At 36.1% G+C, this 24780-nt stretch overlaps 1 protein-coding gene across 2 annotated transcripts in view; it reads left to right on the top strand.

Moving 5' to 3' along the window:
• Positions 1-24780, top strand: part of TASP1 (taspase 1) — a 286585-nt gene that overhangs the window by 197579 nt on the left and 64226 nt on the right. For both annotated transcript variants that reach the window (XM_036748085.1, XM_036748086.1), the window contains exon 10: positions 2726-2836. In XM_036748085.1, coding sequence (XP_036603980.1) covers positions 2726-2836 — 111 coding nt within the window. The remainder of the gene's footprint in view (positions 1-2725; positions 2837-24780) is intronic.

The raw sequence follows: 24780 nt of genomic DNA, 5'->3' as shown, positions 1-24780 counted from the left end.
CTTTTAATGCATTTAGTTTTTGGAATAGAAAAAATAATTCTCAGGCTATCATAAGCAAAACTTTAAAATTTTTTGTTTAGAAATATTAAAATAAAAAAAATTAAGTTTTTTAGGGTAATTTACTTTCTTTAAAATGGTAAATTTACTAGATCAGAACACAGTTTTATAGCCCTTTGGGAATAGTTCCAAATCGTTCTCCAAAATGGATGGATCAGTTCACAATTCCACGACAACACATTAGTGTCCCAGTTTTCCCACAACCCCTCCAACGTCCAGTATTTTACTTTTTGGTCATATTAGCCATTCTGATAGGTGTGAGTCTACCTCAGAGTTGTTTTAATTTGCATTTCTCTGATCAATAGTTATTGAGAGCATTTTTTCCATATGACTATAGATAACTTTGATTTCCTTGTCTGAAAACTGCCTGTTCATATCCTTTGACTATTTATCAGTTGTGGAATGGTTTGTATTTTTGTAAATCTGAATCACTTCTCTATATATTTGAGAAATGAGGCCTTTATCAGAGATACTTGTTACAAAATTCCCCCGCCCTCCCCATTTTACTACTTTCCTTATAATTTTGGTTTTGTTTGTGCAAAGAAAAATTAATTTTATGTAATAAAAATTATTTTACATTTTGTAATCTATACTAAATTCTTCCCTTATCCATAAATCTGACAGTTAAACTATTCCTGCTTTATTAATTTGCTTTTATAAATCATGTACCCATTTTGACCCAATCTTGGTAGAGGTGTGAGGTGTTGGTCTATATTGTCATACTGTTTTCCAGTTTTCTCAGCAGTTTTTGTCAAATAATAAATTTTTGTTCCAAAAGCTTGGATCTTTGGGATTATCGTATACTAGATTACTATGATCATGTAGTAATTTGTACCTAATCTATTCCACTGATCCGCCACTCTATGGAAACTGGGCCTCTCTGGTAGTAGAGAAGCCTAGGGGGCTTCTGGCTTACAGTAGAGGAGGGCCCTGCTAGTGGATTGTCCCCGCCTGGAGCCTTGCTGTAGGCCTCCTGCTGTGAGGCTGCTGCTGCTGCTCTTGGACCCCACTCCTCTCCCACCCTAGTGAGACAGATCTTTCTTCCTGGGCTGGTAAGCTGCTTCCCTGATCCTAGATCAATTTTGAGGTGGTTTTCTAGTTGCTTGGAGGTGAATTTGGGAGGGCTTCAGGGGGTTCCTTCCTCACTCTGCCACCTTGGCACCCTGTCTATCTTTTACTAGAGAGTATCTTGACCTATCTTATTCTATTTTTTTAATGAAAAGATATATGATGGATTGGTTGATGATTGATGAAAACCCAATAGATGCTGTCCTCAGCGTTCTTCAGATCTTCAAGGCTTAATAATCCCATTAAAAAGGTTATTCTAGAATTCTTTTCTTTTTTTTTGGAGGGGGGAAGGGTTAAGTGACTTGCCCAAGGTCACACAGTTAAGTGTGTCAAGTGTCTGAGGCCAGATTTGAACTCAGGTCCTCCTGATTCCAGGGCCAGTGCTCTACTCACTGCGGCACCTAGCTGCCCCAAATTATTTTCTCTTAATGAACTTGTTGCTAGTTTGTAGTCTTGACTGAAATCAGAACCTATGCCTTACAAAATCTAACTTCCCTTCTTGAAAATGCATCCAGTATATGCCCATCTTCAGCCCTATGGCACCTCCTACATTGATCCCAGTTCTTCAGAGTCACTAATAGTGATTCAGCGACTACATCTGGTATACTTTGATGTAATTTAGGAAAGGTGCTCTAAAGTTAGTGCAAGGGGGTAGTAGCTCTTCTGCCTTTTCTTATTTTGTGTTCAATACCTATTTCACCCATTTAGTTTCATCCTTTCTATTTGGTAAATCATTCTTCCTGACAGGGAAGAAAGAAGCAAAACAGGAGTCACTAGTTCTTACTTTTTTCCTTTTCATGTTACTTTAATTCCCATTTGTCTGAAATAGTGAGCTTTTCTCTTCCTTATTCTTCTTGTCCCCAAGAAAGTCCTTTTTATTATCCTTCTCATTTTTTCTTAAACCTCAGCTTTTACTGAGCCGTAAGTGACCCTTCTTTACAGACCTTTCCCACTCTTTCTTGTATTTATCCAAGATCTTCCTTTGAAGCCCCATCAGTCTGTTTAGGCATACCTACCTTAAAACAGAAAAGATCAACTTTTCTTTCACAGAATTGGTATTGTGATAGGGCATTCCTCTGCCTTAGCTATCATTACTCATCCTTGAAAGAAATGAGTTTAGGAAATTGGAGATTTCATAGTTCAAGTACTATAACTTTTCTTAAGTAAATATAGACAGCTGTTGGCTACCCAAAATTCTGCTCTTGTCCTCCTGCAATCTAGGTATAGTCTTTAGTGCAAGCGAGATTACTATAGAGTTAGCAATGGTGGGGGGGGGGAAGAATCAAGTGTCTCAGTGATTTTTTAGAAAATAAGAACTGAGAAATGAAACACACCAACAGGAGAGCTCTGAGTGAAGAAATTATGTGAATCATTAGTCTAGTTTTTTCCTTTGTGTTCTCTTCAGATTACAGATTTCATTAGTAGTTACAGATCTCATCGTGACATTGACAAAAATATCCATAATATTTCACCTCTATGTGAAGTACACTAAAACATACCTTTAAAATATTGCATAATGATGCTAAATAGTTATTTAGACTATAAAAACATACTTTTCGGGTTCCTTTTTTAACTACTCTTGAATTTTTTATATTTGTAGGCTGTGGAGAGCACCTTGTACGTACCATACTGGCCAGAGAATGTTCACATGCTTTGCAAGCTGAAGATGCCCACCAAGCTTTGCTAGAAACTATGCAAAACAAGTTCATCAGTGAGTACAAATTTAATAAAATAATTTCACTTCTAAAGTACGTCATAGCCCTTTATATGAAATCTCTAAAAGTGCTATGTAACTTTTTCATAGGAAAAGGATCCAGGTAACAGCCAAATTAAGGTAAAATATTCGTCTCAATGCCCTAAAATAGCAAGCAAAACACCCATACATTAGCCATGTGTGAAAATTAATTTCTCATGGATGGAAGCATGAAGTTAGGTATTCTAAGAGTCAAGGTGTGGATGAAGTACAGGCCAACCATGTTGGACCATCTGTATAAAGGCTTGGAGATAGAAGACGAAGTACTCAGACAAGAGCTAGTAGTTTATTTTGACTGAAATGTAGAAGGAATTAAGAAGAGTACAGTACAATACAAAGAACATTGAATTTGCATGTCTTCAAGCACAGACTTGATGACCACATGTTAGATATGATTTAGTGGGGATTTCTTTATCTATGGATTGGACTAGACAGTTTCTGAGATGTCTTCTGACTCTCAAATTCTATGATTCTTTACATAAAATCAGAAGACAAAAAGAAGTTACAGCTAAATTAAAGAATGACTCTTAGGTTTTTCTTTGAGAAAATAAAGAAATTTGTTTTATCCTGCATAAAGACAGCAAAAAAATATAATGTTATGGGACATGTGCTCATTTTATATTGTGGTACTCATGGTACATACCTGCCAAAAGACTACCTTATCGTATTTGCCAGCATCTATTACCATTATAAGCATGAGATTATGAGTATGAGATATTCTATTAAGAGTTTGAGAGACCTTCCAAATTATATCACTATGCCCTTTGACTTCATTGGAAAAGTTGGGAAAGGCAAGTATAGCAATACGTGTACTGGAAATATGGTCTGAGAGTAAGGAATGTGAGAAGCGAAAGACTGCTTTTGACTTGGTAAACTTCACAGAAGCCTTGCACTTATATGTCATGAATCCTTCTTAGAAAAAAGGAAGCAGATGTTAGACATGGAAAGCACTAAATAGCATCACAAAAAATGAACTGATTTTATTTTAGTAGATGAGAAATGACTCATTACCAGTGCAGGAGTCATTCCTGAATTAGCCATGTATGTATAGTCAGACTGCCAACTTATTAGAACATAAATCAGAATTAATAGAAAGCTTAAAGAAAGCATCAAAATGAGAAGATATGACCTGCATTTTTAAAACTCCCACCTAACTTGTTTAAACAAATTATTGATTCCAAATAATGAGGAATGGATGAAGGAAGGGATATTAACACCAGTCATAACAGCTTCATATAGTTGTATACCTAATGCAGAATCAGTCTGGTACAATGAAAAGAACACTGAGTTCGGAATTATAGGAATTGAGTTCTACCTCCAAATGTCTAATATCTGTGTAACCTTGGACAAGTCCCTGGGTCTCAGTTTTCTCATTTATAAAATGAGAAGGCGTTGAACCTGATAGTCTCAAAGATCCATTCCTATCTCCTATAATGAGGAAACCAAAAGAACCTAAAAAGAACTCAGTAAACAAAACACTTATCAGTATATATACTGTATCTTGGACAGACCCTGCAAATGAACAAGGAGTTGGGTCCACAGAGTAAACTGAATTGCCTTTGGAAAATTACAGAGTTCTTTTAATAACCCTGTGTTTTCCCTAAAACAGAAACTCATCTTTTCCATACCAATGTTGTGCTGACATTTTATGAGTATGTGACATGGAATACTACAGTCTTCAAAGAACCGAAGTGGAGGATTACCCAAAAAGGCAATGAGTGGAAAAGCACATGCAGGCAGAAGCAGTCTATAGCACTTTATAAACAAGGAATTACAAAGAAGTAGTGGTGTAAAGACGTCTTCAGAATAATATGGTCAGAAAGATAGTGGGCTGGTATTTTGAGAGTATAGAACCACTGGACATCTCACATGCTCCTTTTGTATCCTTGAGATGTCAGGAGAATTCAAGGTAGGCCTCTAAAACATTGAGTGGATTCCATGCGGTGAACTTATGAACAAGAGTTTATAGGATGTAGTGTCATGAATATGCTGCTATCTGCATCATTAGGAGAACGTCTACATCACTGATATCACAGATACACTTGATTATTTTACAATTTTAGATGCATTCTAGAAAAGTTGTAAAGTTTATTGATTGTTGTGCTTACAAGAAAAAGAAAGAAAATATCCTTGAACTAAATTGAAAACCAGTCACTAGGAAAGAGTTTAAGGCAGGCCTGTACAACATATGGCGTGCAGGCAAAAAATGTAGAGTTGCCACTGTGTGCACTCCTGTTTGTCACATGACCCTGTGACAACCAACCATTGTCTGTCTGTCTCTGATCTAAGCTGTTGGCCACCCGAATAAGTTTAGCCTATTTTTATTTTAGCCACTGTCTATTGCCAAGTTGTGCATGTCTGGTTTAAGATAATAGCCATATTTGCAGCATGCTGAACATTATAGATTATACTTGCAGAGATTACTGTGAAACATTTTTTGTCTCCTCTCTTTCCTCCTATATTGTGTTTCCAAAGTTTTCTCCAAATACTTTAGTTACTTTTCCCATCCTTGGACATCTCTGTACTCCACACTTTCCCTTGGTCCTTTTGATCCTCTTTTTTTCATGACAATATGTCTAGTAGAGTGGGATTGCAATAAAACATTTTGCCACTAGGTGTCACAGCCCAGCACAGGATATATCCAGAAGGAAAATTCATAGAATTACTGAATTTTATACTTTTATAGCTAACAGGCACTTCAGAGCTCATTTAGGCACATCCCTGACCCTTTCCCAATTTTACATATTAAGAAACTAGAGCTGACGAAAGCTTACCTGATTTCAAACTTATCTCACAATACTACTCTTCTTTTACAAGTTATATTCTCTAGCTGGACTGTCTCTATATGTTTATTTTCCTTCTTCCCTAAGCTGGAATGCTCTCTGTCTTCTCCATCACCACCTGTTGACATCCTGCTCATCCTTAGAGGTTCTACTCACCCTTGTGATAACGTCTTAATATACTGCCTTTTCCCATGTTCACCTGTAGAAAATTTTTCCCCCAGTTCATTTATTTTATTCTAATTCATGTATGTGCTTTTATGGGTTATCATGGCCAAGAAATTAATCACCTAGTAACCTGCTGTTTATAGACTTTCCTGAAATTAAGATGGCTAGTCTTTGGAGAGCAGAGACAAACTGTGGGCTAGGGCCATATGCAAAGTTTTTCTAGTTCAGTGGAACATGACAGAACTTCCATTTTTTTGAGTGTCTAGTCCAGGGGTGGGGAACCTGCAGCCTTGAGGCCACATGTAGCCCTCTGGGTCCTCAAGTGCAGTCCTTTGACAGCATCCAAACTTTACAGAATAGATTTGTTCACATTTGGCCACATGTGGCCTCAAGACTGCAGGTTATGATGAAAAAGGATAGATGTTTTATCACCAGAGGTTTGATTAGAGTTAAGTGGCACATTTTGTCCCAGGTTGCATATTTAAAGGGCACTGAGAGCACTTGAAGTCTTTAACAGCCATTGTGGTATCCCATGGTGTTGGCTCCATGTTATGTGAGAGTTAATGAATTTGGAGCAACTTACCCTGCAGAAACATCACTGGGCCATGCATCGCTGGTTCTGGGGATAATAAATCCTGCAAGGGAGATCCAATAACTTTCTATATTCACCCACCTAATTCTCCTTTCTGCCCTGTGTCTTAGACACCCGTCTCTCCCTCTTGGGTTGATGGTTGGTAAGACTTATCCAAGTATCAAGGGGTTAGGAGTCAGTGCTACTAATATCATCACTGGCTCTAGCTATATTCTCCTCTGATACCAGTGGTGTTAACAAACACATTCATATGCCATACACCACTACCACCACCCCGACACACAATTATTTTCCCATCATGAAAGAAAAAAGGAATCACCAGGCACCAGCATGTTCTTTTTGTCCACCATATCTGTAGAAGTAGGGCAGTAATAGGGGAGGGGACATGTTTATTGCCACTTGTTCTATGCCCCAATTTATGCTGCTCCAAATTCAGAAATTCCTGTTTCTGACCCAGCTTTTCACCCCACACATAACAGTTACCATTTCCTTTAAGCATTTAATAAAAATTTGTTGAATTGAAATATTTATCTTTGAGTCCTCCCCCCAATCCCTGAGCTCTTATCATAATGCTTTGTACTTTGTAGATGTCAGTAAATATTGGGTATTATAACTGTCCAGGGTCACATTATCAGGGACTTGTTATGTTCGAGGTATTGTGCTAGGGACTAGTGAAAAGAATGAAAATGACAGTTCCTATTCTCAAACTGCTTACAATCTAGCACATTGATTTAAAAATAACCTACAAATAACTATAATACTAGTTAGAAAATGATTCAATCCTTAAGGGAGGTCAAACAGTGGTTTAAGAAATTGAAGGGGAGAAGGAACCACTGTTTACTGGGGGTGAGGAAAAGTGTCAAGGAATACATCATGATGGAAGGGGTGCTTAGGATAAGCCTTAAAGAACATGAAGGACTACCTCCTTCTTAGGAAATGAGAATTATTGGGCAGTTAGAATGGAAAAAAAGAAAAGATGTAAAGCTTAACGTGGTATAATGGAAAGAGTTAAAAGACTTGGGTTCTCCTTCCATCTTTGTCACTTAACTAGTTGTATTGCTCTGGGTAAGGTATTTATCTCTCTCTTCTGAGTTTTCTTGTCTACAAAATGATCGAGTTAGACCAGATGATTCCAGTGTTGAAATCTGTGACCCCTAAGTACCTTTCTAACAACAACATTCTGTGATTCATTGGAGTTCGAGGTTCTATGTCTGCATTAGAATGTTTGTGTATGAATCTAATTGTGTGGTTTAGCTAATGATTATTTTTGAACAACTTAGTTCTTTAGTGAAATGATGAATTCTAGAAATGTTCAATGTAGAATATATGAATCTGTCACTGTTATTGCAATAACCATTAAAATGATTTTAAAATCACGCTTAGTTGTGATTTTAAATCAGTCATTTAAATAATGTTTTAATCGTTAGTTTTTAAATTATAAGGCAAGTTCGGGGTAAAAAAACTGTAGTCCACTAATGAGGAGTTGCCTATTAGTATTGACAAACTACTTTAAATTAAAAACATATATTTTACCTTTTTGGCTTCCCCAAACATAGAAATAACAGATTTGTAATTTTAATGTAATTCTAATATTGTTAATTTTGCTCTTTTTATTTTACTCATCATGTTTCTATTTCATATATAAAAATAAAATATTTTTATTGTTACTTGTTTTTGTATTTTATAAAAATGATTTCATTTTAGTTTTGAAAGACTTATCTTTCTGCTGCAAAACTAATTTATTTTTCTATTTTACTAAAGTAGTTGTTGACATTCTAAGATTTCTATTGTTAAATGACAAAAGAAATGAAGACTATGTGATCCTATGATATTTTAAAATCCCATTTCAGATACATTTGAAAGTTTTGATGTGTTTGAATCAAATAGGGTGAAATATTTGATGTTGGAAATTTGAAAGACATTTTGAACTTCAAAACTCTTTTGCTCTTAGTTGTGTTAATAATATGCAGAGATCCAAAGCTTTGGATTGATTTAATATAGGAAGCATAAAAGAGAATAACCAAGTCATGTTTTTTTTTAAACCACTGTTCATGTTAGCATACCAAACCCATAAAAAAAGAACCATAAAAATAGTTCCTTAATAATACTTCATGGTAACCAGCTGATTATAGACTGAATGCTCAGTTAAGTAGGGAAAGGAAAGAAATAGACTTCCTTTATAGTTATGTGTGTGTTTTTTAATGACTACAAGGAAAGAAGTTCTCCTACGATAATTCAAATGGGATTCTTACTATTCGTGGTTGTTTTTGAAAAAAACCTAGTTTCATGAATAATTCAGTTTTAATGCTAACTGTTGTCGAATATGTGGTTTATGAAATTCCAAGTGGTACGATCTCTTCCTGTATAATCCACACCCTTTTACTTGCTACCAAATGTAATAAACTTTTGTGGAACTGATTTATAAAAATATGCCTATGAAGCTGAATTGTACATTTTCTTTCTTTTTTCTTGGTTGTTTGAATTTCCTACATACTATACTGTATGCATTAACAAATTATTATATAGCTATTGTCATTTCATATTTCCACATGCAGCATATGATAATGGGTAATATTTAGAGGTTAGAGAAATTACTATATATCATATTGTGATACAAAATTCTTTGTCTAAACACTCTCTTAGTTTGATCCTTTATAGACAAATGCTTATAATAATTATTAATGCTATTAAGGAAGATGATTTTGCTGATTTTAAGTGGTTCCATTGACATAGTGTCAAGTTCAAAGGAGCCACAAATGACATAGCTTGAAGCCAATTGCACCCTTGTTGTTAGTAATTTTCTGCCAACTGGCAGCCAGACACTGGAGAAGATGTATTTAATTAACAAAGTTTTTCCTTTAATGACTAATCTCTTAACTGGAACCCTAATAAGATGATGGACATCAGGTTTTCCAGGTGACCCCTTCCCCCCCAAAAATATTTTTCCTCTAACCTGCAACTACTGATTATGTCTCATGAATCTTTTCCTAATCCATAATATGTTTTAAACAACTTTTATTTATATCCAGTGAAACCACCTGGACTTTTTTTTTCATTTTTAAAGAATCATTCCCACATCCTGTATACATTTGCCTTCTATAGATGTTTTTAAAGTATCATCCTATATGAGCATCCTGCTAGCTAAGGAGCACTAGAAGGATCTTCCTATATAGTTTGTGCTTTTCTAATCCAAAATTACTTAAAATAAACTTTTTATAAGTAATGACAAAAACTTTTTTTTGTATTTTTCAGTTAATCAGCCCTAATAAAAAGGTACAAATAAATTAGGTCTAGCATAAAGTTACTCAGTTTGAATACCTTGACCAGCAGGCTAGAATATTTTCAGTGGTTGAGGATTACATTTCTCAAATGTACTGATCAAATTTAATTTTTAAAAATCAGGATGTAAAAAAAAGAGAAAACCTTGATGCCAATAAGATACAAAGGTGTATCGATTGGCTACATTAGAAATTCATATAATTTTTATATACGTATTTAGTTTGAAGGTCTCATAAAATTACTTTAATTCAGTCTTCTTTTTTATGAATTATTGGTTATGCTGCAAAAAAAACGAACAATGGCTTCTGAGTTCTTTAAGAGGTTTGAAAGTAATTTTATGTTATAGAATATATGTGCCTTGTGAGTAGATACTATTCCATTCATTGTGCTTGTTACCCCAGCAGCTAACATGGTGCCTAGCATAAAGCAGGCCTTTAGTGAATACCTATTGATTAATTGATGGCAGAGAATGGCAGAGTGGATAGAGCAATGAATTTGCAGTCAGAGGACCTGGGATCTAGTCTCTGATTCACAGTTGACTGGTCTTGAATAGTTTCCTTCTCTCTAGGCCCAAGTTTTTCTGTTTTTACAGTTCAGTAAGGAAGTAGGACTAGATGATCTCCATGCTCTCTTCTTGCTCTAAATCCTCTGGTCCTATAAACACAAACTAAGAAGCCAGAAGAATAGTGTGAGGAGGCCAGTGCCCTGGAAAGTAGAGTGAATTAAAAAAGAAGTGTGATAAGTAGAGTTGTGGAAAGTTTTTTAAAATGGAATACATTGTTTTTGGTTGGATTGGGCTTTCTTTGAGTACTGTCTCAATAAAGTACCAGAGCCTGTTAACACTGATGGAGCATAACATTACCAGGGCTAGAAGATTTATGTATTATAAAAAACATGAGCCTGTAATATACTTACAATAATAACAACAACGACAACATTTGTATAGTGTCTACTACGTGCCAAGCACTGTGCTAAGCACTATACTGTCATCTCATCTGATCCTCACAACAACCCTGGGAGGTAGGCGCTATTTTTATCACCACATTTTGCAACTGAGAAAACAGGCAAACAGAGATGAAGTCCAGGGTCAAGCAGCTAGGAGGTCTGTCAGGCTGAATTTGAATTCAAATCTTCTTGAATCCAGGCCCAGCATTCTATCCACATTACCACCAAGCTACCTGTGTTATAGTTGGTGCAGATTTTCATTACATACAGAAAAGACAGAATAAATTAGATCAACATATTGCAAGGAACATGAAACACTTTTTTCTTTTCTCTAAAACAACAAAACAAAACACCACCAAAAGCTTTGGGGGTAGTGTTAAATTACATAGAATTGATCAGGACCAGCCTAGAAAGACTAACTTAACAAGCAAGTGAAAATACGTAATGAGCAGATAGGACTTTTCTGTGTTAGATCCATGAACAGCTGAGTTTGTTCCTCTTTAAACCATCTATGCTTCCTGTTTACATAGGAATTCTAGCCTTCTCTTAAAGCCGTGGAAATCCCTTCCAACAATGGAAAACCTGAACACTTTGAGCCCAGTAAGCAGCAGGGGATGATTGTACTAATAGCAGATGTGCTGTCTTTCACCAGGCATTTTAGGAACGCAAATGCGATTGACAAGCAAAGATTCTACCACGTGTTGAAGGCTAGAAAGAATTTGATAAAATTAATTGGTTGGAAAGATCACTATTGTAGTATGTATATAAACCCTGGAAATATTTTTTCTTATTTTTAAAAAGGTTATTACCAATTTCTTAAATTTTAGAGATGGCAAAGTTCAGAAAGAGCCTATTTTATAGTAAAGACTGGTACCATGACAAAACTGGGAATTGTTGGGGTATTAACAACAGGAATATTACTATTAATTTTATTTTAAAGAATGTTTATTAGCATTATGAAGAAATGAGAACCACACAAGGAATGTGTTTCATCCCATACAAGAAGGAAAAATATATCATTGTTTCCATATTAACAATTTTTTTTTCCTAAGGGTACCGATTAGGTGATCAAAAAGCTTTTTGTCTGTTCTTCTAGTTTGTGAGACTGTAGAGAAAACCACTAATATTAGTTACAGTAAATTCAAAGCACATAATTATAATGTTTTGAGAAGTAAAGGAAAATTAAATCATATGAAGTTAAAGGCAGAATGAGTTGTTGCTGTATATTGACTAAGTTATACCCTTAATTGGTGGATGTGGGTAGAATAAATAAATACACAATTAATTGTGATATTAACAACAGATTTCGACACTATTTCATATATACAGATTGTTTTCTTTCATGGTATTTTCTTTTTATAACCAGAATGATGACATGCCTTGAAGAGTAACTTCAGGATAACAAATTATTTTGTGTCTGTATCGATCACACTTTTTGAAGGAAGGAGAGCAGAGTTGTGTAATAAATCACGTTATTCTTGACCTTTTAAAAATGTGATAAGCCATTAGAATTCTAATGTGCAGTTCTTTTTGATGCTCTGTTTGTTGGTGTGTATGAATATGCAGCTATGGCTCCAGTGATTTAAGGAGTTTATAACTTTCTGCCTAGCTGCTTTTCCAAATCAAAGGGCATTATATAGATACTGTTTTCAGGCCTGCAAAAAGCTTCTTTATTTTTGTTCTTATGCCTAATGTCAGCTATTGTTGTCAAAGCGTGTGTGTGTGTTTGTGCGCGCGCGCGCGTGTGTCTGTCTTTCTGTCTGTGTGTTAAGTGGTAAGGTACTACTTAAGTGTATTCTATGATTATTTGAGAAATTAGTTATCTCTGCAGAAAGAAAATAAGCAGTTAATTTTTAAACAATTGGGAAAACCCATTCACATAGACTACAAAAATGATAATGAAAATAAAGCCAACAGAAAAATTAGTGATGGGTTGCCTACCAGTAATAATTCAGGGGAGTGAATATTATTGATATTTTAATAGTTTTTTGTATCCTTGCTGTGAGATAGAATGCAAATATAATCTGTCGCAGTTTCCTTAAAACCTATAAAATAAGGAGGGTGAGCTATATTATTTCTAAGGTCTCTTCTAGTTCTAAAGGTTTAAGAGTCTGTTGAATTGATTATTAAAGTGGTAGTCAAATCTAAATTTCTATAGTCAGATGTCTCAACTTCAACTGAGATAGTCATGAGTCATTATAGAAATGAAAGGCCTTGGTGAATTCTAGTGGAAAGATGATCTGAAATATCATTTTGATTTTTTTCTAAGTGTCATAATGAATTCTGGATCCCTAAAATTATGAGTAGGTGTGAGGAGAAAGAATCCATTTTCCTATCTCAGTGAATTTTAGTGAGTTTTATGTAGAATAATAAAAATTGATTCTGCTGATTTTTTGCAATTTTGGGGGATCCCATTGGTCCTGTTGTCATTGAAGTTAAAAACACACAAAATAGTGTTATTTTCTGACATAGCTATTTAAAACATAACTATTAGATCTTGTCATTCACATTTTTTTATTTTTATGTATTTTCTTATATCTGAAACAGAACTCAGCTTTTCCCCCAAATCCATCCTTCTTATTTCTAATAGGAAGCACCACCACTTTTTTTCCATCTCCCAGGTTTATGACTGATGTTATCTTTGATTTCTCACTGTATTTCAATCTACATATCCAGTCAGTTACCAGATCATGCCATGTCTATCACCATAACATTTGACCCTTTGTCATTATTCACACAACTACCACCTTAGTTCACTCTTTCATCACCTCTTTCCATGATTATTACGTTGGCCTCCTAATTGTCTCCTATAATCAAGTCTCTCCCTCCTAAAGCTCTCTCCACTCCATATTGTTACTTTGAAGTTCAAGGCCCTTCATAACCTAGCTCCCTCCTACCTTTCCAGTCTTCTTACACCTTATTCCCTGACCCATCCATTTTGATCCAGTGATACTAGCTTTCTTGCTCTTCTGCAGGTGGGACATTCCATTTCTCAGCTTCCAGGCATTTTCTCTGCCTATCCTCCATGCCTGGAATGTTCTCCCTCCTAAATTTTGCCTGTTGACTTCCCTGGCTTCCTTTAAATCCCAACTAAATTCCTGTCCTTTACAGGAAGCCTTTCCCAACTCCTCAGTGCCTTTTCTATTAGTTTTTCCCCCCTATTTATCCTATTCATATCTTACTTACACATATTAGTTTGCTTGTAGTATCTCCCAGTAGATGTAAGATCTTTGAGGACAGAGACTATCTTTTGCTTCTTTTTGTATCCCCATCACTTAAGCAGTTAAGGAGGCCAGTCCAGTAATCAGGGAATGAGGTGATGAAGTAGTGAAGCAAAGGCACTTAAGCACAGTGCCTGGCACAGAGTAGCTGCTTAATAAATGCTTATTTACTTTTATTATTGTTGTTATTTAGTCATTTTGTGTCTTATTCTTAATAACCTCATTGGGGATTTTCTTGGCAAAGATACTGGAGTGGTTTGCCATATCCTTCTCCAGCTCATTTTACAGATGAGAAAACTGAAGTAAACAGGGTTAAGTGACTTGCCCAGAGTCACATAGCTAGTAAGTGTCTGAGGCTGGATTTGAACTCAGGTCTTCCTGACTCCAAACCTGGCACTCTAACCACTGCCTGTTACCAAAATGATTTTCCTTAAATGAAGATCTGACCATGACACTACCCTACTCAATATATTCTAGTGGTTCCCTGTTGTCTCTGTGATAAAATAAATATTGTTTAACTTTTCAAGCCCTTCACTACTATCCCTAACCTATCTTTTTAGCTTCATTGTATATCAGTTTCCTTCCTGCATAGCCAAACAGAGCTCTCTGTTCTTCCCACAGGTTCTCTTCCCTCCCATCTCATCACAGTGCCTTTGCATGGCCCCTCCCCGCCCCTCCCCCCATTCCTGGGAATGTATTCTGTTCTCATCTCTGTCTGAAATAATTTTTCTCTTCCATCAACACTGAGATGAAGCACCAGATACATGAAACCTTTCCTGATCTCTCCAACTGCTGGTACTATCCCTCCCAAACTATCCTGTAACTGGTGCTTCATCTTAATCTTGAAGGAAGAGAAAAATGTTCTTGTTTTCTCCCACTCTCCTCCTCCCTCCTCCCTCCTCCCACCCCCAATTAGGAATTAAGCTCTTGCAGTTATTTCCATCACCTAACATTAGTGCCTGGTAAATAGCAAGTGCTTAACAAATGAGGGTTGGTTAATTGTTTGGGGTTTTATTGTTTGTATATTCTGTATATGTTAGGTAGCATTAATACCTGGTACATAGGTGCTTAATAAATGCTTGTTAGTTGACTGCTTTTTGTTAGCAAGCTCTCTAAATATTACATAACTATACCAAGCATTTTTAAAAAAATTTCTAATATAAATGCTGGTGACTTTAAAATAAATACTTTAATATGGTTATCCCTTCCACATCGTGGCCTTCCCCATTGCAGTTTCCGTATATCACAGTTGGCATGAGAAGTTAAATGGGAATTTGGGGGGAGTTTTGTGGAAGCCTCAGATGACACCCGAAGGCCAGCAGATGACACAGAAAAAGCTTAGAAACTTGGAAATGCATAAAATATGTGTATAGTATTATATAATATCAATCCACATTTTACATTAAGGTACTATAAACACCCCATAAAAGAAAAAGAAAAAAATTCAGCCTTGTCTGGTACAAAGAGAGGGCAAAAAATTTTACATGAATTTTCCAGATGTTGAGGTCACCGTACCCCCAGTGCCCATGATGTGGAAAGTGTAACTGTATGTAGTTTTTCTCAGATGAGAATGTAAGTAGAACTTAATTATGGATACTAACTTAAAATTATAATATTGGCTAGGAAGTCAATGAAAACCTATTTTAGAAGAAATATGCAGTAAATAAATTTGTTCCAGGATTGGGCTGATGATTAATTGTTTAAAGAAAGGGATGTTGATTATTAAAGTTGAAATACATAAAACAGTTACAAATTGATATTTGAATTTATTTTGAATTTTATTAATGTTTCAAGGCACTTTGGGTGCTTAACTTACACCCTGAATATAAAATCTATAATTTTATCATAAAAAATAGTAAGCACTCAATACCTGTTTAATGATTGCTTCTTCTATTTTGGTCTCACCACTTCAATTAATTGGCCTTCAAAAAGCAAAATCATTTCTTTGTAGGTTGATGTATATGAATTAATGAAGGAAGGAAAAATCATGTACTAATCTCTACCTATATGCTAAGCACTGTGCTAAGCACTGGTGATACAACTAGAAAAATCAAGGAACTTACACTCAAATTAAAGGAGACCAAGCACATAAGAAAGTTTAGCTACAGGGCAAATGAAAAGACCAAGGGGTCCTTAAGTTATACAAGTATGTTAGTGATAATGCTAGGGGGGCTACAAGGCATAGCCATAGAGCCTGGGAAGATAGTAAGGACTGGAGGACCCCAAGGAAGGCCTGATGGCCCTTCATCTATCTTATCAAAAGGAATATTGTTGACTCTCATGTCATAGAGTCAAGAAATCCAGGTTAAGGGGGTTGGGAAGAGGGAGGATGCTACTTAGGGGTAATAGGTCTTCCCTCTATTTTTGTCTCCTACAGATTCTGAAGAAATTGACCAATCCATCATTTAACAAGCATTTATTAAGCACCTGCTGTGTGCAGGAGTTGTGCGATGGGCCAGGGATACAAATACAAAGAATGAACCAATCCATCTTCTCAGGTTCTAATGGGGGAGACAATAAATAGGTGTATAAGCATATATACAATAAAGAAAATAAATATAAAAATGCAAGGTAGTTATAAAATAGTTTGGAAGGAATCAGGAAAAGCTTCGTGGAGAAGAAGGTGTTTGCCTTAAAGACATTCCTTTTTAAGCCAGAAGGTTAATATTTGTTATTCAAAGTAATTGATTAAACTTCTCCAGTCTTTTCTTTTAAAGTGTATCTTGAAGGAATGTAATAATTTCTTATTCTTAACCTTTTAAGAATGTGATAAACCATTAGAATTATAGTGTGTAGCTATTTCTGCTGTTCTGTTGGTACATATGAATGTGGAGCTAAGGTTGCAATGACCTAACATTTTTATTGTTGTTGTTTTTTTTAATCTTTCTGTTCAACTGTGTTAACGTGGGCAAATCATTTAACCCACAGGACTAATTTTCTCATGAGGTAGTTTGACCAGATGATCTCTAAGGACACTTCCAGTTTGATAGTCTATGAACTCCCATGATATTCGAAGTTAAGAATATTTAAAATGTTTAAAAATTAAAATTTGTATTTCTGGAAGTATTAAAGATTTTTCTCTTAAATATTTAATATTAAGTCCTAGATAATTCAGAGAAGTTCTTCCTACCTAAAGTGCATATAATTTGGAAAATTCTATATTTCATTTTGGCCCCTGAAACTCAGTCTTTAGCTTTGCAATTTTTAGTCCCATAGAAACCCAATAAAATACAATATAACATATTAATGAGACTAGAAGAATAAGAAAAATATTGAATTATAGACTTCCTTCAGGTTAATATTTTATGTTGATTAATTGCTTTGAAGATCACCAAACCTACCATTTTATTTTTCTTGAGATTTCAGCTTACTTGCTAGAAAAATGAAATAGCTAAGGGGCTCAGGAGTCCTTGGACAGTTCCCAGCTTCATTGTTAAAGAAGTTAATATTTCTACTTTTCTTCATTCCAGAATCTGATGAATAAACTTAATAGTGAACCTGGAAATTTTTAATTATTGGCACCTCTCTTATCCCTTTAGGATATTCACTGTCAGAACAATATTGTTCAGTGAATATCTGTGTGTAAATCTTGCTTTTGTTAAAAATGTACTTCAAATATGCTTGGGATATTTCCCCCTACTTTTTCAAAATTATTTTGATAGGGTACTCTTTAGAACTTTAACCTTTTCCTTCTTTACACAGTGTATTAAAGATTTCTTATACTGGTAGAGATCTTCATAGCTATTATAAGATAGTTTTTTCTTCGTATAAAATGTATAGTACTTAGGTTTACTTAGGTTTAAGAAAAAAAGCTTTTGAAATAAGTTGATGCAGTTGAGCCCTAATACAGAACTGTATAGTAAGGGCTCAAGTTTGAAAACCACCTTTTAAGTGAGACTCTTTCACCCATTTCCATGACAACAAGGCCCTTTACTTTGGTAATTATCTTTTCCCTTCCCCTTTCTCTATACCAGTTCAAGCTATATCTGATTTTTCAAAATTCTGAAAAGGTATGGTGAAGTTTCACTATCTGTCTCACAGCTTATTAGCCATGCATAACCTGAGCAATTGTAAATTTTTCATGCAACTATGAAGACATGATACCTTTTTCTTTGTAGAAAAATCTTAATTTTTTTCTGTAAATCTGCAAATTATAGATTGGGTTATTCCTGGGTCTCCTACTTTTAATCTTATAACTATGGACAGGCTAATTAACCTTTTCCAAGCCTTTTACTTCATTTATAAGATGGAGATAATATTTGCAGTATATAGTTTTTAGAGTTGTTATAAAGCTAAAGTAAGATAATGAAAGCATTTAATACACAACCAGGTCATATATTTTTGTTTTTCTTGTTGTGATTTTAATTTTTTTTAAAGAAGATATATGAGGTCAGTTAAGGTTTATGGCTTCATGTATTTGTTAATGGTCATTTTTAAAGTGGAAAATAGAAGTTATTTTCCAAACACAAAAAGTTATAGTTTTGCCTCCCAAAACTATCCCTTTGGATACCCTCCCCCCACTTCTACCCTTCTTTTCTCTTTTTATTTACCTGAGTAACAGGTGTTTTCCATAATGTGTAATTCAGAGGCTGGTGTTTTCACATTTTATCTACACATTTTCATCTAGTGTGGTCATGGACACAAAATTGAATGTGGTCATGGATGTCCAAATTATAGATCTAGCTGTGGTTGAATTGTCAGTTTCACTCTACAGTGTGTGCATTTTCATTTTTTCCCGTTCTCACCAACTATGTTTTATTAGAGCTGCCACTATGGCCATCATGACTCAACCTTTGAAAAATAAAGTAATTATTGCAGTAACTCTCTTTAGATGATTAAGAAGATCCTCATAGTTAGCTTGATGTTTCTGTGTAATTTCATTTATTAGAAATATTAAGAATATACCCATGGCTGAGTCATTTACGCATGTGTACAAGATCACAAAAATGCTTCATTGAATTAAATAAGGAAGCTAAAATTCCACAAAGAGAGGGAAAAACAAATCTTACAGTTCTTTATTTAGTAGGGAATGACAGGCCAAAAAAATAGATCTTGCACAGTACCCTGAGGTTAATAAAGTAGAGTCTTTGGATTAGGACAGGGAGGGAATTCCAGAGACAAATAAGGTCCTGGTGGACTAGCAGGGTCGAGGAATTTGGGGACTGGGGAGGGAATTCCTTGTTTCCCTAAGATTATATCTGACAACTGTTGGGAGTAGCACAGCTCTTGATCTTAGCTGCCTCAGTATAGTGAAAGAAAAGAGAGGGTCTGTAAATAGTCTGACCCAATAAAGCCTCGGAGCCACTGACCCCCAGTGTGAGTGTCACAGTGGCATCCTAGGCCACCAGACTGACTGGTGCACTCATGTGGCAGCTGGTGCATCATGATACTCCTTCCCATATTCTCCATCATGCTTTCCCACTACTTCACTAAAGGTGAATCAAGGCAGTTGCCTCAGGAAAGCAACCCTGGGAGGAGGTAAGGGATTGAAACAAAGACCTAGCTTATAGATAAGTATATAATTAGTAGTGATTCTCCTCTGCACTTCTCAGGCTACTTGTTCTTTTAGACTTCCCTGCCCCTTAATCAGCAGTTCATTTGATTTTCATTTAACCTGCTTTTGCCCATATAAAAATATTGTAGAGGAAAAGGACTGTGCATAATGCAGTTTGTTTTGTTACTCTCTTAGGGATGGTGTGTGGCAAACCAAATAACAATGTTCCTGGAAGAAACTCTAGGTGGAGACAAGATACCTTTAGAGATATGAAGATGAGCCTCTAAGAATGAACTCAATCTGTCCTTAATTGCCATAAGAATGAAAGGAAGCCCAAGTTTAGTCTTGGAGGCCTATCAATAATAAAATTTCTATATGGCCCATGTCCCCACCCAAGATTCTCTTGGAAACATCTGAATTTGGTGCACTTTTTAAAATATTCAAATCAGGTTACCTGTTAGCACCAAGGCAACCAATGAGCATTTTCAATCAAGATACATTTATTTTGGAAACAAATAAGGATATGAATGGCACTCAGACAAATATCTAAGAGCAAGAAACAAACTTAAAACATCCACAAGGGAGTCCTAATAGCCTGACTGCCTGATTCCCTGGTTCTATGGCAAGTCTGGCTTTCACATTCCCACCTGCCAGCTGCCCTCTCTCATCCTTCCTATCACTGATTCCATATATCTGCCACCTCTTCTTACTGCCGTTGCTTCCAGGGATCCCACTGATTCACAGTACTGCTCTTAGCAAGTCTTTGCTGCCGAATCAGCAAGTGGGTACTCTTCTTATTTGTCTTCATGATCAGAAAATGGAAAAAAAAAATTCTGCAGCTCTTCTCTGCAAACACATTATTCTGTTTCACTCTCAATAACTCCCTCCTTGATCCAATTAGTGCAAAAAACCTTCCAGTTGCTGCCCTTTAAACTTTTGTGGATTGAAATTATTCTTTTATCTGCCTCCCAAGCATGGAATTTCAGAGGTGTCTCCAACTTTTTGTTCACATATCCTTTCTTTGTCTAGGCCAGGGCTGTCCAACCTTAGGTTTTTATTGAAACAATAGACAATATATTTTGATTTGCCATTTTAGTGAGAGCTCTGAGGTAGCTTCTTTTTGAGCTTCTTTTGGCTGCTTTTACCAAAGCATTCATGTAAGCTTCTATGCTTGTAGGCAGGCCACATAAATCGAACTATGGGGCCCTTGGGCCACATTTTGGACAGCACTGGTCTAGTCTATTGCTGAATCTTAACTTGCCTTTTCCTCTAGTACCAGGCAGCATCACATAGTGGAGTGAGGCCTCCCCCGGGAGTCACAAGTCCTAAGTGCAAGTCTTGTCTTTGTTCTTTACTGGTTGTCTGCTTCCAAGGCGGTCCTTTCAGTGTCTTTCTCTGAAAATAAGTGGGATGGTGCTTACTGTGCCTGTGTTCCTTTGTACTTCACTTCACATGAGGTTGGTGAGGGATGCACTTTGTAAAACTGTTGGAGTTATTTCAACCTGACCTGTGACTTTTTTGGTGTAAGAATCTCCCATTGAAATTTTGGCAACACTTCTTCAAGATGAAATATTTCTGTTCAGAAAAAAAGGAGTAATTTAAAAGTAATGCTTTCTTGTTTGCCTTGCTTGTACTTGGAAAAGTAAAATTGAAGACAGGTAAACAGAAAAGCTTGAACTCAATTTCTTTTAAATGTTTTAATGCCTTCAGATAGGTATGGGAGAAGCCCTTGCATGGAAAAATTTGATCCTGAATTTCTTTGTGGCATATCTTTCTATTGAAAGGTGTCTTTCCTTTTTTTATTTTAATTTTTTTTTCAGAGGCAAGACCTAAGGTAATTATTGCCTGAAATGGGCTTAAATCAGCTTTGTAGATGGCCATGTGCCTGGGACCAGTAATTGTTTCTGTCAGGCCAGTAGTAAACAATGTTGATTTTATTTATTTTGCTATCTGGATATTACAGATAGTAAGGTCCTTAAAAGCATAATCAGATCTCCACATCTGGTAAACTCTCCTATGGCACCTGGTATGGTGCTGTGCACAGAGCTGGTGCTCAAATAATTGTGGGCAACGTTGTAGGCTGGTAAATTTTGTGTTAATCTTCAAGACTGAGTTAAGGATATAATTTTGTTTCTCAGAACACTTGAAAAATTAAAGAATTTGTTTTATAATCTAAAAAAAAAAAAGAATCTCCCATTGAAAACTCCTTTACCCTTGCAGACGAACAGCTTCTTTGTACCTTAAGGTCCTTTGAAATTTACCTAAGGTACTGCCCAGAGTCACACAGGCAACATATGCCTAGGCTAGACTTGAACTCAGGTCTTCCTGACTTCAAGGCCATTATCCCATGCGACCACCTTTTAAAGCTGCTTCTCCCCTTCTGTCCCTGTTTTAAGCTGTTTACTACAGTATCCCTACTGAATTGCAATTGTTTTTTGTTTTTTTATTTTGCTGTTGGCCTCTCTTTCCTCAGTTTAATCAGCATTTGTTAAACACCTGCTGTAGTCAGAGCGTTTATTCTAGGCACTAGGAGAGAAAGAACTTTAAAGAGGCATGATTCCTGTTCTCGTGAATTTTAGAGTCTAATGAATGACTTCACTATCTGATTTGTGTACTAACAAGGTTTTCCCACATTAGACAAAGTGGCCATATTGTGATTTTTAAAGTGGTTTCTTGTTGCCTTCTCATCTTCTCTTATGGGTTTCTTTTAATATACCACAACCTATTTAGTTGTTGTTGGTCTTTTGTCATTGTCTCCTCATTTTTTTTCCCCTGAAAAACCGTTCTATTTCTATTTTTAGTGAATTTCCATCATATTCTTTAGCCTTAAGGCAATTTCATTTTGACAAATTTCATTTGTCTGGTATCCATTCTTTCTATAATCTAGCTCAATCATGGTGCAAGAAGTATTAACTGAATATATGCCAAGCACTGTGATCTTTCCTTTACTGACTGGCTAAAAATCCACACCCTTCATAGTTGCATACAGAAAAGCAGCATGCCTATCCACATTACTCCACAATCTCAACAATTTATTTTTTATTCTAGTTCATATTTCTATCTATCCTTCGATGTCTAAGTACTGGGTCCTGCATGAGACCTTCCTTAAATATTCGCAGTGACCTGACAGTGATCTACAGGAGTTTGAATTATGAATTTTCTCCCCATTTCTACCCTCCCACCCAATCCAAGATGGCATATATTCTGGTTGCCCCGTTCCCCAGTCAGCTCTCCCTTCTGTCACCCCACTCCTCTCCCATCCCCTTCTCCCTTACTTTCTTGTAGGGCAAGATAAATTTCTATGCCCCATTGCCAGTGTATCTTATTTCCTAGTTCCATGCAAAAACTTTTTTTTTAACATCTGTTTTTAAAACTTTGAGTTCCAAATCTCTCCCCTCTTCTCTCCCTGCCCACCCTCCCTAAGAAGGCAAGCAATTCAACATAGGCCACATGCGTATCATTATGTAAAACCCTTCCACAATACTCATGTTGTGAAAGACTAACTATAATTTGCTCCTTCCTAATCTATCCCCCTTTATTAAATTTTCTCCCTTGACCCTGTCCCTTTTTGAAAGTGTTTGTTTTTGATTACCTCCACCCCCATCTGCCCTCTCTTCTATCATCCCCCCTTTTTTTTATCTTCCTCCTCCTTTTTTCCTATGGGGTAAGATAGCCAATTGAGTATGTATGGTATTCTCTCCTCAGGTCAAGTCTGATGAGAGCAAGATTCACTCATTCCCCCTCACCTGCCCCCTCTTCCTTTCCAACAGAACTGCTTTTTCTTGCCACTTTTATGCGAGATAATTTACCCCATTCTATCTCTCCCTTTCTCCCTCTCTCAATATATTCCTTTCTCATCCCTTAATTTGATTTCATTTTTTTAGATATCATCCCTTCATATTCAACTCACCCTGTGCCCTCTCTCTCTGTGTCTTTCTCTCTCTCTAAACATATATATATATGTGTGTGTGTGTGTGTGTGTGTGTGTGTGTGTGTGTGTGTGTGAGTGTGTATTCCCTTCAGCTATCCTAATACTGAGGTCTCATGAATCATATACATCATCTTTCTATGTAGGAATGTAAACAAAACAGTTCAACTTTAGTAAATCCCTTGTGATTTCTCTTTCTTGTTTACCTTTTCATGCTTCTCTTGATTCTTGTGTTTGAAAGTCAAATTTTCTGTTCAGCTCTGGTCTTTTCACTGAGAAAGCTTGAAAATCCTATATTTTATTGAAAGTCCATATTTTGCCTTGGAGCATGATACTCATTTTTGCTGGGTAGGTGATTCTTGGTTTTAATCCTAGCTCCATTGACCTCCAGAATATCATACTCAAAGCCCTTTGATCCCTTAATATAGAAGCTGCTAGATCTTGTGTTATTCTGATTGTGTTTCCACAATACTCAAATTGTTTCTTTCTGGCTGCTTGCAGTATTTTCTCCTTGATCTGGGAGCTCTGGAATTTGGCAACAATATTCCTAGGAGATTTCTTTTTGGGATCTTTTTGAGGAGGCAATCTGTGGATTCTTTCCATTTCTATTTTACCCTCTGGCTCTAAAATATCAGGGCAGTTCTCCTTGATAATTTCTTGAAAGATGATATCTAGGCTCTTTTTTTGATCATGGCTTTCAGGTAGTCCAATAATTTTTAAATTCTCTCTCCTGGATCTATTTTCCAGGTCAGTGGTTTTTCCAGTGAGATATTTCACATTGTCTTCCACTTTTTCATTCCGTTGTTTCTGTTTTATAGTGTCTTGATTTCTCATCAAGTCACTAGCTTCCACTTGCTCCAGTCTAATTTTTAAGGTAGTATTTTCTTCAGTGGTCTTTTGGATCTCCTTTTCCATTTTGCTAATTCTGCCTTTCAAGGCATTCTTCTCCTCATTGGCTTTTTGGAGCTCTTTTGCCTTTTGAGTTAGTCTATTTTTTAAGGTGTTGTTTTCTTCAATATTTCTTTCAGTATTTTTTTGAGTCTCCTTTAGCAAGTCATTGACTTGTTTTTCATGATTTTCTCTCATCCTTCTCATTTCTCTTCCCAATTTTTCCTCTACTTCTCTAACTTGCTTTTCCAAATCCTTTTTGAGCCTTTCCATGGCCTGAGACCAGTTCATGTTTTTCTTGGAGACTTTTGGTGTAGGCTCTTTGACTTTGTTGACTTCTTCTGACCGTATATTTTGGTCTTCTTTGTCACCAAAGAAAGATTCCAAAGTGTGAGTCTTTATCTGAGTCTGTTTTTGCTGCCTGGCCATGTTCCCAGCCAACTACTTGACCCTTGAGTTTTTTGTCAGGGTATGACTACTTGTAGAGTAGAGAGTACTTTGTTCCAAGCTTGAAGGGATGCATTGTTGTTTTCAGAGTTATTTCTATACAGCCAGCTCTGCCACACCAGTGCTCCTTCTTGCCCAAGAACCACCAACCTGGACCTGA

Source organism: Trichosurus vulpecula, chromosome 3 (assembly GCF_011100635.1).
Source record: "Trichosurus vulpecula isolate mTriVul1 chromosome 3, mTriVul1.pri, whole genome shotgun sequence".
Classification (NCBI taxonomy): domain Eukaryota; kingdom Metazoa; phylum Chordata; class Mammalia; order Diprotodontia; family Phalangeridae; genus Trichosurus; species Trichosurus vulpecula.
This window is presented reverse-complemented; position numbering and strand designations above follow the sequence as displayed.